The sequence below is a fragment of the Taudactylus pleione genome, unplaced genomic scaffold (assembly GCF_031769625.1).
Source record: "Taudactylus pleione unplaced genomic scaffold, aTauple2 ptg000330l, whole genome shotgun sequence".
In the NCBI taxonomy this organism is placed as follows: Eukaryota; Metazoa; Chordata; class Amphibia; order Anura; family Myobatrachidae; genus Taudactylus; species Taudactylus pleione.
Window position 1 is genome coordinate 3,444,366 of NW_028284731.1, and position 17,688 is coordinate 3,462,053.

Genomic DNA, 17,688 nt, shown 5'->3' on the forward strand with positions numbered 1-17,688 from the left:
ACTTTCAAAAGGTAATGTAATTAAATATTTAGTGCGAGCTATATAGCAGAGCCACTTACATTACCTTTTCTCTAATGTGGGATAACATGTACATTGTATAGAACATAGATTTTATTATACATAACACTGCAGTTGGTGTGATAATATTTTATATGATGGTAAAAAAATGATTCTAGTTAGTAAATATCAATCTCTTTCTCCATCTCTGCAGGCACGATGCTGCACACAGGGCTGATGTTGTGCTGTGATGTCAATCTGAAATGCTGTGCTCACGAGTCAGCGTGTAAGATGATGAGTGTGATGCAGGGGTGGTGTCTCTGCTTTGCTGAGTTGAGAAGTTTGCTGCAGTATAAAAGCTGATGCTGTCCTCTATCTGCCGCAGTGCCCTGCATCTCTCTCACTGTGTGTGCATCACACTTACAGACCCTGGACAGCTCCTTACATCTATGTAGCTTACTGTACTCTTTCTGTGCAGTTTTAAGTACTGTCATCTCTGATTTTCCTTCTGCCTTTTTTCCTCTCAGAATTTCATTGTATTTTCCTTATTCCCTGCATGTACTTCTCTCTGACTTCATCCTCCCATTTCTCTCTTTGACCTCCACCTATCTGTTTCCATTACTTTACCATGCTTGGCTATAACTTGGAACGCTCAATGGGTCCTGTTACTTATCGTAGACCCACAGGAGATGCCTACCTTCGGTCTAGCTCTGTCTCCCTTACCCACAGTGGCAGTAGCAGTTTCCAAACACAAACTCGGAGTCGCCGGAGTGCCCCATCTTACAGTGACAGTCCTGAGCCTTCAAATGGGCCACGGGATGAAAAGGAGGCCTTACAAGGGTTGAATGATAGGTTTGCCGGCTACATAGAGAAGGTACGGAGGCTAGAAGAACAGAATCACAACTTACAACAAGAGGCATCAGCCCTTAGGAAGCAGCAAACTGGCATCTCTGCTATTGGGCAGTTATTTGGAAAGGAGATCAGGGACATGCGAAACCAGATTCTGAAAATCAACTCAGACAATAGTTTAGAAGAGCTGGAAAGGAATCGACTAAATGAGGACATTGAGTTATTGAGGATGAAGACCCAAGAAGAGGAAAGATTAAAGGAAGAGGCTCTGTCTGCTGAGAGGACACTGAGGCAGTATATGCAGGAGTGCAGCCTAGAGAGTGATCAGATTGGAAGGAAGGTTCAGGCTCTACAGGATGAAGTAAGTCACCTTTGCAAAAGCCACCAAGAGGATGTGGAGGAGATGCTAAGGCAAATACAGGGGAGCCAATTGACAACCCAGCAGTTGGAAGAGGTATCTGGGTTGGAGCTGGCATCAGCCTTGAAGGAGATCAGAGCTCAGTTGGAAGGCCATATAGGCAGAAATAACCTACAGACCCAAGAGTGGTTCCAAGGTGAGTCGGGTAGGGAGAAAAACAAAGTACAGGTACAAAAATAAACAATAATAGGAATTCGAAAAAATTGTAATTCACACACTAACCTCAAACGTGACTGAGTATTTTATCATTGCCGCAAAAAATAGGTAATCAAAGTGCCTGAATTGCAGGTCACTTCACCACTGTATGCAATTAGTTAGTATACAGTAGTTCAGAGATTTAAACTTCTGCTTCATGCAAACTATAAATAATTATAATGATTTAAAATATTTTCACCAGGAGTGTAAGCTATTTCTCTTCTATAGTTTACTTCCAGACTTATTTTCTGGCTTATAGTACATAAAAATCTAGTATAATACAGATCAGCTTGTCAGGGGTAATAGTAGTCATACGTTTGTCTGGGATATGAAAGCTGATTTTGGAAATGAAGTATAAGCACAGACTTATGGATATGTTATTACCATCTGGCTATGAAGAGGTTACATTTGAGCAGATGAAATTCCTGAGTCATGGTTTGGTTCTATACTAGTCTATGCACCTCCCCTTCCCTCCATCCTGTCCTGTGCAGTAATAGGCAGTACACCACACTGTGATGAATCATATACATTTAGCTAAAAGGAAATATTGGATTATTTTTTTAATTTTTATTTACTACCCTTGAAGTAACTAATCATTGATCTTCATTAAAATGAACATTTTATGTAAAGTTATTACAATATTTATTTTGTATGATATATTAAGCCAGAATTAACTGTAGTTATTTCTGGCTATACAATTGTTTAATGTACAAAGGTTACAAACTTTTTTTTGACCAGTACCACTCTGGCTGCAAATAAAGTCACACTTAACATTCCTGCATTGCAACAAATGTAAACCGAAAATGATAATCATACTAAATATTGTATCATTCAGCTGTGCACTGCAGTACTGGACAGCTCACTATGAATGGACAGCTGTGCACTGCAGTACTGGACAGCTCACTACGAATGGACAGCTGTGCATTGCATTACTGGACCGAACTCTATAAGCGGACAGCTATGCATTGCATTACTGGACCAAACTCTATGAGCTGACATCTGTTCATTGCAGTACTGGACATAGGGCTGACAGCTGTGCATTGCAGTACTGGACAGAATTCTATAAGCTGACATCTGTTCATTGCAGTACTGTACGAAACACTATGAGCTGACTGCTTCGCATTGCATTACTGGACCGAATTCTATAAGCTGACATCCGTTCATTGCAGTACTGGACATAGGGCTGACAGCTGTGTATTGCAGTACTGAATGGAACACTATGGGACAGATACAATTAGCTGTGAGTTCTATACTGTGAAGATTCGCTTTCATTTTCTGCACATATCATGGGATATTTTTGGCCCAAAAAATCAGAATGCACAACTCAATTAGAAACAGCATTTGTGGGCACTGTGCCGATGTCGTGTGTTAACTTTGCAATGTGTGAATAATGTAGAGTAGGGAAATCATCCTGAACCCCAAAAGAGGCAAATCAGATAGCAGGACAGTGTAGAAGGCTGTTATTGGCCATGGGCAAAGTATTGGAGGCCGTTAAGAAGTGTAAAATGTTTGACTTTCAAATGTTTTCTGAATTAAATAAAGCAATTATATCCAGTAAATGTATTTCAGCAAATAAAAGTGATTACAGTATTTTGGGTATACATTAAAAAGTCTCTACTGTGATTTCTGTTTATATACAAGTAGTAAAACATAGTTTAAAAAAAAAACACTTGCAACTCACATCTGTAACTATTATTTCCCATCAATAAAACACTTTAACATATATGTCTCATTAAGATAATGACTTTTTTTTTAGTTATCTCTCAGTCTAAAAGTGTGAAATAAAAGCCACAATTTCTCCCATTGAAACCTGCAAGTTAGGCCTGTGGATTTCAACCAGGGTAAAAACAAAATTGCACAACCTAGCTCACAACTAACTGCCCTATGAGCTTACAGCTGTGCAATGCAGTACTGGATAGAACGCAATCATCTTACAGCTGTTACATTGCAGTACTGGATATAACTCTATGAGCTTACAGGGCAATGCAGTACTGGATATAACTCTATGAGCTTACAGCTGTGCAATGCAGTACTGGATAGAACTCTGAGCTTACAGCCGTGCATTGCAGTACTGGATATAACTCTATGAGCTTACAGCTGTGCAATGCAGTACTGGATAGAACTCTGAGCTTACAGCCGTGCATTGCAGTACTGGATATAACTCTATGAGCTTACAGCTGTGCAATGCAGTACAGGATAATACTCTGAGCTTACAGCTGTGCATTGCAGTACTGGATATAACTCTATGAACTTACAGCTGTGCATTGCAGTACTGGATATAACTCTATGAGCTTACAGCTGTGCATTGCAGTACTGGATATAACTCTATGAACTTACAGCTGTGCATTGCAGTACTGGATAGAACTCTGAGCTTACAGCTGTGCATTGCAGTACTGGATATAACTCTATGAACTTACAACTGTGCAATGCAGTACAGGATAATACTCTGAGCTTACAGCTGTGCATTGCAGTACTGGATATAACTCTATGAGCTTACAGCTGTGCATTGCAGTACTGGATAGAACTCTATGAACTTACAGCTGTGCAATGCAGTACAGGATAATACTCTGAGCTTACAGCTGTGCATTGCAGTACAGGATAATACTCTGAGCTTACAGCTGTGCATTGCAGTACAGGATAATACTCTGAGCTTACAGCTGTGCATTGCAGTACAGGATAATACTCTGAGCTTACAGCTGTGCATTGCAGTACAGGATAATACTCTGAGCTTACAGCTGTGCATTGCAGTACAGGATAATACTCTGAGCTTACAGCTGTGCATTGCAGTACTGGATAGTACTCTATGAGCTTACAGCTGTGCATTGCAGTACTGGATAGTACTCTATGGGGTTACGGCTGTGCATTGCAGTACTGGATGGAACTCTATGAGCTTGCAGCTATGCATTGCAGTACTGGATGAGTTGACAGGTGTACATTGCAGTACTGCCCAAAATACTATGACAGAGGTTCCCAAACTCTGCTATTACAGTCCATGTTTTAAGGATATCCATACTTAAGCACAGATGACTTAATTAGAACCTTAGTCAATTTGATTTAGCCATCTATAAAACTTGGACCCTAATAGCAGAGTTTGCACTATGAGCTGATAGCGGTGCACTGAAGTACTGTGTGTACTACAGTATTGGATGAAGCACTAGGAGCGCACAGCAATGCTACAATGGACATGGTACTAGGCCTACCTGAATTATTATAGAAAACAGAGTGGACTCTGGTTCTTTTTCTATATCTTTTTAACTTTTTTTGTTTTATAGCTGTGCAATACTGAAAGTGGATGTAAAGCAAAAGTCATAAGTATTTTAAATTAAATATCAGTATTTCCACCAATATTGTTAGGAACCTCTTCCTTCTATCAATTTTTTTTAGGATTTATTTTATATTTATTGATTTTTTTTATTATAATTTTGTTATTATAATTTTGTTTCACTGTTAAAACTCTTGTCCAGGATTATTTGTGTTGGCAGTGATATTGTTTTTATATTATGTGGGTAAGAAATTTAATATGATTAAAATTGTGTATTATGCACCTGATTCTGTGATGCACACAGCTGCGTGCGTACATGGGTGCATTCAGAATGCGTATAGTTTGCTTATGGACTACTAATGCAACTATATGCACATCTTCATGTGTACGCAATGCGCCAACCACTGTTTTTCCATCTGCATTGGCAGCCGTCATTGCTAGTAGCTGCACTGCCACTTACTCCATGCTGGGTGCAAGAGATCAGTCTGTAAAAGGCATCCCGTCATTATACGCACAACTCAGAATAGGACACAACTCCCATTCATGCGTTCCTCCCAGATGCCACCCAGAAACATCCATTTCATGTATGAGAAGAAACATCTGAGATGCGTCTGACTCTCCGCATACGGAGCTGCATGAGACTCAGAATCAGTCCCTATGTCTTCTTTCCATTCAAGTTGCACATAGTAAATAGGATCATTAGCAAAGCAGACTAGTAGGTATACCTCTGCACGTATAAGGAGTGATGTCTATGCAATATAGTATTTCAGAGTTGCAGCTTCATGAAGCTTGAACACAGCAATGTCTAGCATCACTGACACAGGCCCCTACTGTCTAGGCCTCCTCTCCTTTCATGAATGTTGGGAAAGTCAGCCTCAATCTCCACAGATAGAAAAGTATTGTAAATCATATTATCTATCACAAAGGTTGCATAGCCCAACATGAGTATCCTGATCATATTGTTATGCTATATTATGTACTTGAAAATATTAATTTATATTAACAGTGCAGTTGAAGAAACTGAATGAGGCCTCCCATGTGAATACTCAAGCCATACGTTCTGCCGGTGAAGAAATCACCACCTATCGGCATCAGCTGCAGAGTCAAATTACTCAGTTAGAGGTTTTGAAAGGATCCCAGCAATCCCTGGAAAGACAATGCATGGATCTGGAGGATCACCACCAAGCAGAAATGGCATCTTACCAGGTACCAACTCTCATAGTTAAGGTTCTGAGGTTCCAAGTTATTATAATAATCTGCAACAAGTGCTGAATATTATGCAGCAAGAATCAGGCGGTAAAGATGGCCCTGCCCATATGTGGAAAACAAATGATAAATAAGATATTGGTATAATAATTGTAGCTGGTGGTGGGGAAATTGTGTGTGGCTATTGTAACACAGAAACATTATCAACCACTAAAATGAGAGCAGTCTTTAAAGAAGTATTTATATGTGGCTACATGTGGTTTGGTACGGCTGGAATGGAGAGACACAGTGGAGACATGTAAGATGAATTAGTCACTGAAAATATATTAAGACAGTCAGCTCTGGCAACCATGATGTTCCCTCTCCATTTACCATAGTTGAATATCCCTCCACTCCAGTAGTAATCGTCCACCTTGGAGTTGCTGTGTGCCCAGGATTTTTCGTTGACCTGATGCCTCCCTGCTGGACACAAAGCCAGGAATATTTGATCCCTATGTTAGCAGAAGTTGTGTCAGAAGCTGCAGCCATCAAGGAGATTGCAGAGATCAACAAACAAGGAACAGAGATGGCAACAGCAATGACAGTTAAACTCTCTGGGTCCAGCAACTAAACGGACATGTTATTCCAGATAATACTGTAATGGGTAATGGCACAAGATAATATGGTAATGAGAGCATTGTGCTGTAAACATTGGTTAGGACGAATAAGTACAATTGAACAAAAGTAAAAGGGTTACTAAGAGCCATAGAATGGGCTTGGTTAGCACCTTAGGGCCTCCAGTTTAGTGAGGAGTGGGTGTCTCTAGTCAACGAAATAGTAGGCCATTAAGGATTTGTGTATACCAGTCGAAATAATCTCTAGAAATATGATATGTGGTCCAGGTACAAAGGGTCCTCCTATGATCTGGGTACTGGTAATGCTGATCATTTTGATGTTGTATTATTACATGATATTCTCTATGTGCTTATTGTTTATTGCTGAACTGTATACAATTGTGAAAACCTTTTTAATCACTTAACTAATTATTTCCTCAAAAAACGCTCAGAAATTGTAATTTTTTTCCTTCATCTCCATAGGCCTCCTTTGTAATAGTACCTTCCAATCCCCAGTGGCACTAAGTCCCCAGTGGCATTACCCCACCCCAAGCCAGATTGTAATAGATCCCCAGTAGCATTATCAATTTGAGAGTGAGGTATGTGAGTGATGGTAAGCCATGGAATGTGCGAGTGAGGTCCATTGCCCATAACACTCTTTGAAATTTTTAACTTTTTTTGTGAGAGGATTGTGCGGCCGATAGGTCAAAGAGCTGTTCCAAGGTTCAGCCATCTCTAGCTGCTGTCCACAAGCCAAAACAAGTTACATCTTCCTGACAAAAGGGTAGCACTCAACCCACAAAATATAGTGGTGGAAATGTAAAATTTAGGAGGTAGTCCCTGTTTTTTTCCCTGCAAAGGAACATTTGTTTTACACATGTTCAGAAATAGTGGAATCCAATTTTATGTACTTTGAATAGGATGATATTTGTAAAAAAAGTCTATTTCTAGAACATTCTGGCAACTTTAACAAAAACACTTAAAAATGGTATGTAATAGAAAGTCCTGGTCTCCCCCTTGCTCAGATCAACTAATGTAGAAAAACCTTGATTATTTATGGGCTCACAATAGCCTAAATCTGGTAGGCAGACTAGCAAAGACTTAGGACCTCATTCAGAGTCGGTCGTTGCGGCCGCACGGTCGTAAGGGAAAAGGGGCCGGATATGCAAATGATGCACTCGCAAGTTGCGTCCTTAAGATCGGATCGGTAGCTGGCCGACCAAAGGGAGGATGCGTCCGGAAGACAAAAAATACGCCCCCTTCTCGTACGCATTACACGTCATCTCCGGGCATATAAGGATTAATCGAGACCATCGGGAACCATCGAAACTGTTCGTAGAGCTAAAGGTTGACCATACCCTCTCTTAAGCACTACGATCATGTCAGTGTAAAAACCTCCCATATCATGTGTGCTATGACACTACTTTGTTAATTATGCACTCCCATAAAACGCCGTTCGCATAATTAGGCACGCCTGCGTTCGGATCTCCACTCCCCGTTTTCAAGCACCTTCCCCTGTTACCACCCACAAACACCTCATTCTGTCACTCAAACTAACGACCTGGCTGTGTTCAAGGAGAGAGAAATTTCTGATCGTAAGAGCTAGTTTGCGCACGCGCATTGCAAACTTTACGTATGCGCAGTTTAGCGAACATCGGTGGCATACGACCGTGCGGCCGCATCGACCGACTCTGAATGAGGTCCTTAATGTAGGCTGTAATTGTTATTTGAATTTTATGTGTGATTGGTATTTTTTGCGCTTTTTATAATAAAATGATAATGCACTAAAAAAAAACAAAAAAAACAGGGTAGGCAGTAGGATGAACCTACAGTAAGCCCATACAGGTTGAGCAGAGTGCTTATAGGAGAGCAGTTCCTAAAGCCAAAAGTAAGACATGTTGTATGTGCATTCGCACAAACAAAAATATTCTGCAGTTTATAAATTACCATTATTGTGTCTGGTAGGTGCTATACCTAAAAAAGGTACCTACTATGTATCAGATGGCACATAAGAACTAAAAAATATTACAAAAATGGAATGTATTACTGGTGCATACTTATAGAGAAATAAGTAAGGTAGAGGGAAATAACAATGGGGAAAAAGGTAATAGGGAAAAGTAATAAGGAGAAATAGAAAGAAAGTAATCCACTTGGTGTAGTACAATATATTTAATATGTAAAAATATTACACACACACAAAGTCCTAAATATGTTAGAATGATTAATGTCCATCTACACATTATTTCATGATTTATTGAATTAAATCTTACACACAAGTCACAGGGTGTAATTGTTTCTAGATGAAATTTTCTAACATACCAAAATACAATGACTGGTTAAAATTCAATGAAAACTAAATGTGAAACGACCAAGGGACTTGTGTGCTTTAAAGATAAATTGATTTAAATGGTTGGAGTATCAAGAAACACCTAATTATTATGCAAGATAATTATAGTCATACATGGTATATTGGGGACAGTATAATATTAGGCTTTGGGCCTAATTCAGAGATGGATGCAAAGCTGATATTTTTGCAGTTGGACGATGTTTTAATTACTGAGCATGCATTGGAGTCACACGGAGCATGCGTCCCGATGGATTACCGTTGTCGCTTGCAGAGAGGATTTACACGCAGAGTGACTGACAGGTAGTGACGGTTTGTGGGAGGGAATGGGCTGGGTGTGGATAAAAAAAAAAAAGTGGTTGTGTTGCAACTGTTTTTTTAGGTGTGCCACCGCCAGCGACTGTGTCCTTTTACGTAGATTGGCTGGCTCTGATGTTTTAGTTCAGACGGTCATTCTGCGTCCGATGGTATGTCTTTGTATGCAATCATTTGGATTTACGAAGACAACAATGGGCGTCTCAATACAAATCTAGGCAGCTGTGACAGTTGCATATTTAGTGCAATTTTTACATACAAAGACGCAGATGCGAAGGGATGCAGCCATATCTGAATCAGGCCCTTTATTAAGTAAGCTGGAAGAGTGATGAAGGTTATTTTTTATTATTTCTTATACATAGTGCTCCAACAAATGTGAAATATTTTATCTATCATTCTCCAATATCACAGAGTATTAAGTGATGCTATCATTAAGCTCCAAAGTACACCATTATTATTATTATTATTATTATTATTATTATTATATACAGTATGATATCTATTATTTGTGCACTGGAGTGAAATTTTACTATATATTTGAATATCCTATCCTATATATTCCAATATAATAATTTTATTATCCCATGTTAAATGACAAAGAATTTCGGACTGTATAGCATTCACTAATTCATCTGTATCCATGTTTATTTTGCACTAAATTACAGTGTATGTCTGTTTCTGTGAACAGTGTAATATGCCCCTTGTCTTTGTGTCCAGGAAACCCTGCAGCAGCTGGACCATGAGCTAAGGAGCACCAAGTGGGAAATGGCGGCTCAGATTCGAGAGTATCAAGACTTACTGAATGTCAAGATGGCCTTGGACATTGAGATTGCTGCCTACAGGTAACAAAAGTGCTGTACTATAAGGAGACTGATGAATGTTGTAACACAGAAATACAGTGAGTCAGTAATGGATTAAGTCATTTATTGGATATTTGAGTCAAGATGTGATGTGACTCCCTTGCAATTCATAGACCATTTCTCTTTTGATATAATTAATTCTAACACTTTTTGACAAATTTTAATATCAAGTAATACGTAAGATTTTAGTCATTTGCACATTTCATTGATTGAATCTATAAAATGTTGTCACGCAGGATTTTGTGTAAATATAACTGGACACAAGCTGCAGCAGAGCTAGATATTCCTATAAAGAATTAGAAATCTTTCCTATCCACTAGTTACAATTTTAGAGGTTTGTAAATGTATGTCTTAGCAAGTTTATCTTTACTATACAGTACAAGAGAGTTGCTTTTTCTGAGAGAGAACCCTGCTTCTTTTCCAGTACATTTTTGCTGGCGGAGTCACTTTACTTTTAAAAGTAAACAGCAGTTCATTCTCCACAATGCCTGCTAAAGTGACTTAAGTTATTACTATACAGTATAGCAGCACTGACTTTAAAGCCTAACTGACTTTTCAAGAAGAGGAAGACTGAAGTAAAGGTTGCAGTTGAGCTGTAGAAATTGCAGGATGCCCTGGTGTTAAAGAAAATCTGAAGCACACACACACTGATCAGCTATAACATTAAAACCACATGCCTAATATTGTGTAGGCCCCCTTGTGCCACCCAAAAAAATACTCTGATACATCGAGGCATCGACTCCACAAAACCTCTGAAGGTGTACTGTGGTATCTGGCACCAATACATTAGCAGAATATCCTTTAAGTCCTGTAAGTTGCAGCCTCCACGGCTCGGACTTGTTCTTCCAGCTCATCCCACAAATGCTTGATCAGATTGAGATCTAGGAATTTGGAGGCTTGAACTCTTTGTCATGTTCCACAAATCATTCCTGAACAATTTTGGACTGTGACAGGGTGCATTATCCTACTGATAGAGGCCACTGCTATCAGGGAATACCATTGCCATGAAGGGGTGTACTTGGTCTGCAACAATGTTAGATAGGTGGTACATGTCAAAGTAACATCCACATGACTGCCAACACCCAAGGTTTCCCAGCATTGGTCAGGGCATCACACTCCCTCCGCCAGCTTGCCATCATTTCATAGTGCATCCTGGTACCATTCTTCCACACTTTCGGTGACCACATGGTGTAAAGAAAACGTGATTAATCAGACCAGGCCACCTTCTTCTATTGCTCCATGGTCCAGTTCTGACTCTCACATGCCCATTGTAGACAATTTCAGTCAGAGCCGGCCCTAGCTAATTTGGTGCCCTAGGCAAAATTTTGTCTGGTGCCCCCTTGCAGATATCAAGCCTCCCTAGCCCTCGCAGTAAAGATAAAAACCCTTGCAGCCGGGGGGAGAGGGCGGTGATGCAATTTGCGCTGAATCGCGTCATTGTGGCCCCGCCCCCTGCTTCACAATGCTGAAATTAACATTTAAAATGTGTGATGTCTCTATTTGTTTAATGTCACAGTACAATGCAATTATTTCCAGGTGCTGTATGTTTACAGGTTGAAACAAAGTAAATAGTGTTCTATAACCATTAATGGTAATCGAATTATTAACATGTATTGTAAAATTCTGCATCATGTTTTCCTAGAAAGCTACTGGAGGGAGAGGAATGTCGAATTGGAACAAGTTTTGATCAATTTCCATTTGATGAAAGAAGCCCAAGGATCCCAACCAAACCAAAGCACATTAAGGTGAAAAAGGAAGAAAAGATAAGGATTGTGGAGAAGGCAGAAAAAGAAACTGTAATTGTGGAGAAACAGACTGAAGAGGTGACAGAGGAAGAGGAAATGATCACATCTCCTGAAAAGGAACCTGAATCAGAAGGAGAACAGACACCTGGAGAACCTTCCAAGGAAACAATGGAGAATGATATTCCAGAAATAGCAGAAGTTGACAATGAGGTGTCAGAGGAAAAAGGTGAAAATGAGGAAGCAGAGGAAAAGGAGGGAAGTGAAAATGAGGAAGCAGAGGAAAAAGAGGGAAGTGAAAAGGAAGAAATTAAAAAGGAAACAGAATATGAAGAGAACAGCGGAGCAGAAAAAGAACAAACAAAGAAGACTGGAAATGAGGAGAAAATTAAGATCACAGACAAAGGGCATGAAATAAAAGAAAAAGATAAGGAAATTAATGATAAACAAGAGAAAGAATCAGCCAACAAAGAGAAAGCTAATGCAGGAAAGAAATCAGAGAAAGACAAAGTAGTTGAAAAACAAGAAGAGCATGACAAAAATAAAGAGGAAAGTTATCCAGATAAAATACAAGAACCAGTAGAAGAAAAAGAAAATGATGAACCAACTGAAAAAGTTGAAAAGCCTTTCAAGAAAGAGGTGAAAACGGGACCAGGAAAAAAAGAAGAAACTTCTAAAAATGAGAAAATGGCAGCAGACAAGAAAGACGAAAAAGAACCAATCAACAAAGAAAAAAAGCATGAACCTTCTAAAAAAGAAGATAAAATAAAGCCAGAGGAGGGATTTAAAAAAGAAGAGGATAAGCAAGATATAGCTAAAAAGGAAGAAAAAGGGAAAAATAAGGAAGAAAAATCAACAACAGAAAAAGAAAAGGAGACATCAAAGGAAAAAAATAAAGAGCCAGTAAAGAAACAGGATGTAAAAACACCAATCAAAATAGAAGAGAAGCCAGTTAAGGAAGAGGAAAACAAACCAGCTAAAATAGTAGTAAAGAAACCATTGCAAGAAGAGGAAAAAAAGCCCAAGGTAGAAGATAAGAAACCAGCCAAGGTTGAAGAAAAGCAAGAAAAGAAGTCGTATAAAGAAGAGGAAAAGACACCAACTACAACAGAGGAAAAGCAGCCACTTAAGGAAGATGAAAAGAAACAAGCAAAAGTAGATGATAAGAAACCAGATAAATCAGAGGAAGAGCAGCATGCCAAGGAAGTAGAAAAGAAGCCTGTTAAAGTAGAAGAGAAGAAAACTGCTGCTAAGGATGAAGAAAAGCTAGATAAAGTAGAAGAAAAGAAACCAGCTAAAGCAGAGGATAAGCAGCCCTCTAAGGAAGAAGAAAAAAAGCCGGCTAAAATAGAAGAAAAGAAACCAGCTAAAGCAGAGGATAAACAGCCTGCTAAAGAAGAAGAAAAAAAGCCGGCTAAAGTAGAAGAAAAGAAACCAGCTAAAGCAGAGGATAAGCAGCCTGCTATAGAAGAAGAAAAGAAGCCAGCTAAAGTAGAAGAAAAGAAACCAGCCAAAGCAGAGGATAAGCAGCCTGCTAAGGAAGAAGAAAAAAAGCCAGCTAAAGTAGAAGAAAAGAAACCAGCCAAAGCAGAGGATAAGCAGCCTGCTAAAGAAGAAGAAAAAAAGCTGCCTAAAGTAGAAGAAAAGAAACCAGCTAAAGCAGAGGATAAGCAGCCTGCTATAGAAGAAGAAAAGAAGCCAGCTAAAGTAGAAGAAAAGAAACCAGCCAAAGCAGAGGATAAGCAGCCTGCTAAGGAAGAAGAAAGGAAGCCGGCTACAGTACAAGATAAGAAACCAGCTAAAGCAGAGCCTGCTAAGGAAGAAGAAAAGAAGCCGGCTAAAGTTGAAGAAAAGAAACCAGCTAAAGCAGAGGATAGGCAGCCTGCTAAGGAAGAAGAAAAGCCAGCTAAAGTAGATGAGAAGAAACAAGCAAAAGCAGAGGATAAGGAGCCTGCTAAGAAAGAAGAAAAGAAGCCGACTAAGGTAGAAGAAAAGAAACCAGCTAAAGCAGAGGATAAGCAGCCTGCTAAGGAAGAAGAAAAGAAGCCAGCTAAAGTTGAAGAAAAGAAATCAGCTAAAGCAGAGGATAAGCAGCCTGCTAAGGTAGAAGAAAAGAAGCCGGCTACAGTAGAAGAAAAGCCGGCTAAGGTAGAAGAAAAGAAACCAGCTAAAGCAGAGGATAAGCAGCCTGCTTCAGAAGAAGTAAAGAAGCCGGCTAAAGTAGAAGAAAAGAAACCAGCTAAAGCAGAGGATAAACAGCCTGCTAAAGCTAAAGAAGAAGAAAAAAAGCCTGCTAAAGTAGAAGAAAAGAAACCAGCTAAAGCAGAGGATAAACAGCCTGCTAAAGCTAAAGAAGAAGAAAAAAAGCCTGCTAAAGTAGAAGAAAAGAAACCAGCTAAAGCAGAGGATAAACAGCCTGCTAAAGCTAAAGAAGAAGAAAAAAAGCCGGCTAAAGTAGAAGAAAAGAAACCAGCTAAAGCAGAGGATAAGCAGCCTGCTAAGGAAGAAGAAAAGCCAGCTAAAGTAGAAGAGAAGAAACCAGCAAAAGCAGAGCCTAAGCAGCCTGCTAAGGAAGAAGAAAAGCCAGCTAAAGTAGAAGAGAAGAAACCAGCAAAAGCAGAGCCTAAGCAGCCTGCTAAGGAAGATGAAAAGAAGCTGGCTAAAGTAGAAGAGAAGAAACCAGCAAAAGCAGAGCCTAAGCAGCCTGCTAAGGAAGATGAAAAGAAGCCGGCTAAAGTAGAAGAAAAGAAACCAGCTATAGCAGAGGATAAGCACACTGCTAAGGAAGAAGATAAGAAGCCGGCTAAAGTAGAAGAGAAGAAACCAGCTAAAGCAGAGGATAAGCAGCCTGCTAAGGATGAAGAAAAGAAGCCGGCTAAAGTAGAAGAAAAGAAACCAGCAAAAGCAGAGGATAAGCAGCCTGCTAAGGAAGAAGTAAAGAAGCCAGCTAAAGTAGAAGAGAAGAAACCAGTAAAAGCAGAGGATAAGCAGCCTGCTAAGGAAGAAGTAAAGAAGCCTGTTAAGGTAGAAGAAAAAAAAACAGCTAAAATAGGGGAAAAACAGCCAGTTAAGGATGAGGAAAAATCATCATCCAAAATAGAAGAAAAAAGACCAGCAAAGGCAGAGGAGAGATCATCACCAAAGTTAGAGGAAAAACCACTGATTTCAAATGAGCCCATTAAGAAATCAGAGAAAGGGATAAAAATAGAGCATGGACTCAAAAAAGAAAAATCTCCAGTCACAGAATATCCTCCTAAAGAAATTAAAGAAAAACAGGAGAGTCTAAAACTACAAAAAAAATCTCAAGATACACAGGGTATAATAAGTAAGCCAGAGAAAAGTGAGAAGTCTTCTGGTACAGATCAGTTATTGAATGGTTCCTCTCAGGGAGCAAAAAAAGGTGAGAAATAAACAAGCTTATTAAAAACATAAACAAACAGATGGTTGGAGCCACCAAAGAGATAAATATAGATCCAAGAATCCCACTCTGGAACTGTCAATCTCAGAGACTCTGCTTTGACTTGGTGAATCTCACTGTACTGCTGAGCAGAAAATGGACAATAAACCAGCCACTTACTAGGGTGATCAGAGGCAATGGCTGCTCTGCAGGCTTCTCTAGCTCAGTGGCTAAACCCTATTCTTAAAAAAACTAACAATTATGTGCAACTGAACACATAGAATACACTTAAGGGATATATACCAATTGTCACAAAAGGGGTGATAACAATATGACAAATTATATTACCTGTTTCACTTGTAATGATAAAAGTGGTTGCAGAAAATGGAAATACATTTGCTATCCACTACATAATGAAGTTATGGGAAGTTTTAGTGGTAAGATGTAACAAAAACTCCAGAAAAGGTTTTTAAAACAAAGAAATGGAGTGGGATATACACAGTGTGCTTGAACAATAGAATTAACTGGGCCAGATGAGATGTATGATTATTTATGGAAAAAAATCAAGAAAAGCAAGCAAAGATAACTATTGATAATTTTGCAGAGCACATTTAGAGCCATTCCCTTCTTTGGTCTGCTAGACAGTAGGAACGGGTTGATTATTAATACAGCCACTTCTCATGACCCATTAATCATTCAAGTCATCCTAATGATTAACCCGTCTTTGAAGTGTGAATAGGACATGGTCTTGTGCATGGTATAACCAGATGTCTCAAGCATTATCTTGACTTTTACAATGCCTAAAAGAAAATGAGTATCTTATTTTCGATAGGATTGAAACACACCATACCTGGTGCTAGTATTCATTTTCATTTGAATACCTGTAAAAACTCAGAAGATCAAAAACATACAAAATTGACCATTCATTCTGTGCTATTACTTAAAAAAAAACACAATACAGTCCAAACCAAGGATCAATAATTTTTTTTATGTATTCAGGTATTTCTGCTTATGCCATTGCAGTTTACATTTCATGGCAAACATTTTGATGATAAAACAAAAATGGCTTCAGGCTTCATTTTGTTCCAATTGTATATCTGACAACCAGAATAATTTCCCCTTTAACTGGGCTAGAGCTAATGACTATATTGCAGAGGAATCCTTGCATCCTTATTCTTTATAAGGCATTTTTAGCAATTAATTTCAGCCCCGAGTAATCTTTCTAAAGTATTTTTTTAGAGTTTTCTCAGATTTATCTTAAATTTCAGCCCCTGGATATCATAATACTACTGTACCAAGAAAAACTAAACTAATATGTGGTTAGTGGACACATGAAACAACTGATAGCATGGATCCAAGGAGTTTGGCATTGCAGTTATTTTAATCCAAGAACTATAGAAGCCATGTATAACTGGGCTGTGTACATGGGAAACCCCTAACAGTTCAGAAAAAGATGAGATCTATATTCTAGTGCAACACACTGAAGAACTAAACCTTCCTGTAGACACCAGACCCGGGAAACTGATATAGTTGAAGATGCCTTCTCAGCATAATAATGAATGTAACCAAATTACAATTCAGGGAAGTAAAACTGGTGCATTCAAACAGCCATACACGCAAATCCTAAAACAGAGACTTTAAACACACTTGCACTTTCTGTTCCAGCAGGTCACTGTAATTACAGTTCAACAGCAAAACTTCCAACATGGCCTATTTCCCCGGTACACAATGAACTTCCAAGCAAGAAGAAGCAAAACACTGATCACATTAATTAATTCACCACAGGTTACTGCAGTAGGAAAATAAGCAGAGATAGAGAGATAGGACATTGTATACCAGGTGAAATGGGTCAAGCTCAGATGTAAGGTATGCAATAATCCCATCTGATTTAGAAGTAGAGAAAATGCACTATTATAGCCCTAAAACCTTGCTTAACAATGTGTGCAATGTAGAGTTATATATTAATAAAATTATTATACAAAGATAATGTTATTGATCCTTTAAATGTGGAACTGAGAAGGAATGTTTCATTTGATTTTTTAAAACAATGAGAATTTTTCTTTATAAAATATAATTAGATATTTACTTAACTAAATATTCAGAAAATCTATTTAGCTTTGTCCACCTCCATGACAGTGAGTAGCTAGCTCAGCCCATACATCAGGTGGAGCCAGTGATTTAGCCAATGAACTTTCAACACCACCTATAAGATACTCAGCTTCTCTTCTTCTAGCAGTTAAGTTTCCCATAGCCACAATATTAAAGGGGCATATAGGGGTGATGCATCTGCACTTTGAATGTATATAGAAAAAGATGAACGTACAGAAAGTGTGTTTACATATATATGTACAGGAGGGTTCATCTCAAAATGTGTTCAGCTCAAAAACAATAGCATTTGCTCTATGAGTACAGGTATAACAAGTGTGTTTACTTAAACCCCTGGGTGTGGAAATGGGCTAGAGATATGGTTTGACAATGTTCGTAATAAATGCCCGGCCACTTTATACCCA

At 38.9% G+C, this 17,688-nt stretch overlaps 1 protein-coding gene across 1 annotated transcript; it reads left to right on the forward strand.

The window, feature by feature from the left end:
* The first annotated feature begins 400 nt into the window (after positions 1-400).
* NEFH (neurofilament heavy chain) lies at positions 401-17,165 on the forward strand. Its single transcript, XM_088443525.1, has 4 exons — positions 401-1,400; positions 5,728-5,927; positions 9,897-10,021; positions 11,682-17,165. Exons 1-4 carry the CDS (start codon positions 626-628, stop codon positions 15,190-15,192), a joined length of 4,611 nt encoding a protein of 1,536 aa, XP_088299651.1. The 5' UTR covers positions 401-625; the 3' UTR covers positions 15,193-17,165.
* Positions 17,166-17,688: the final 523 nt, after the last annotated feature.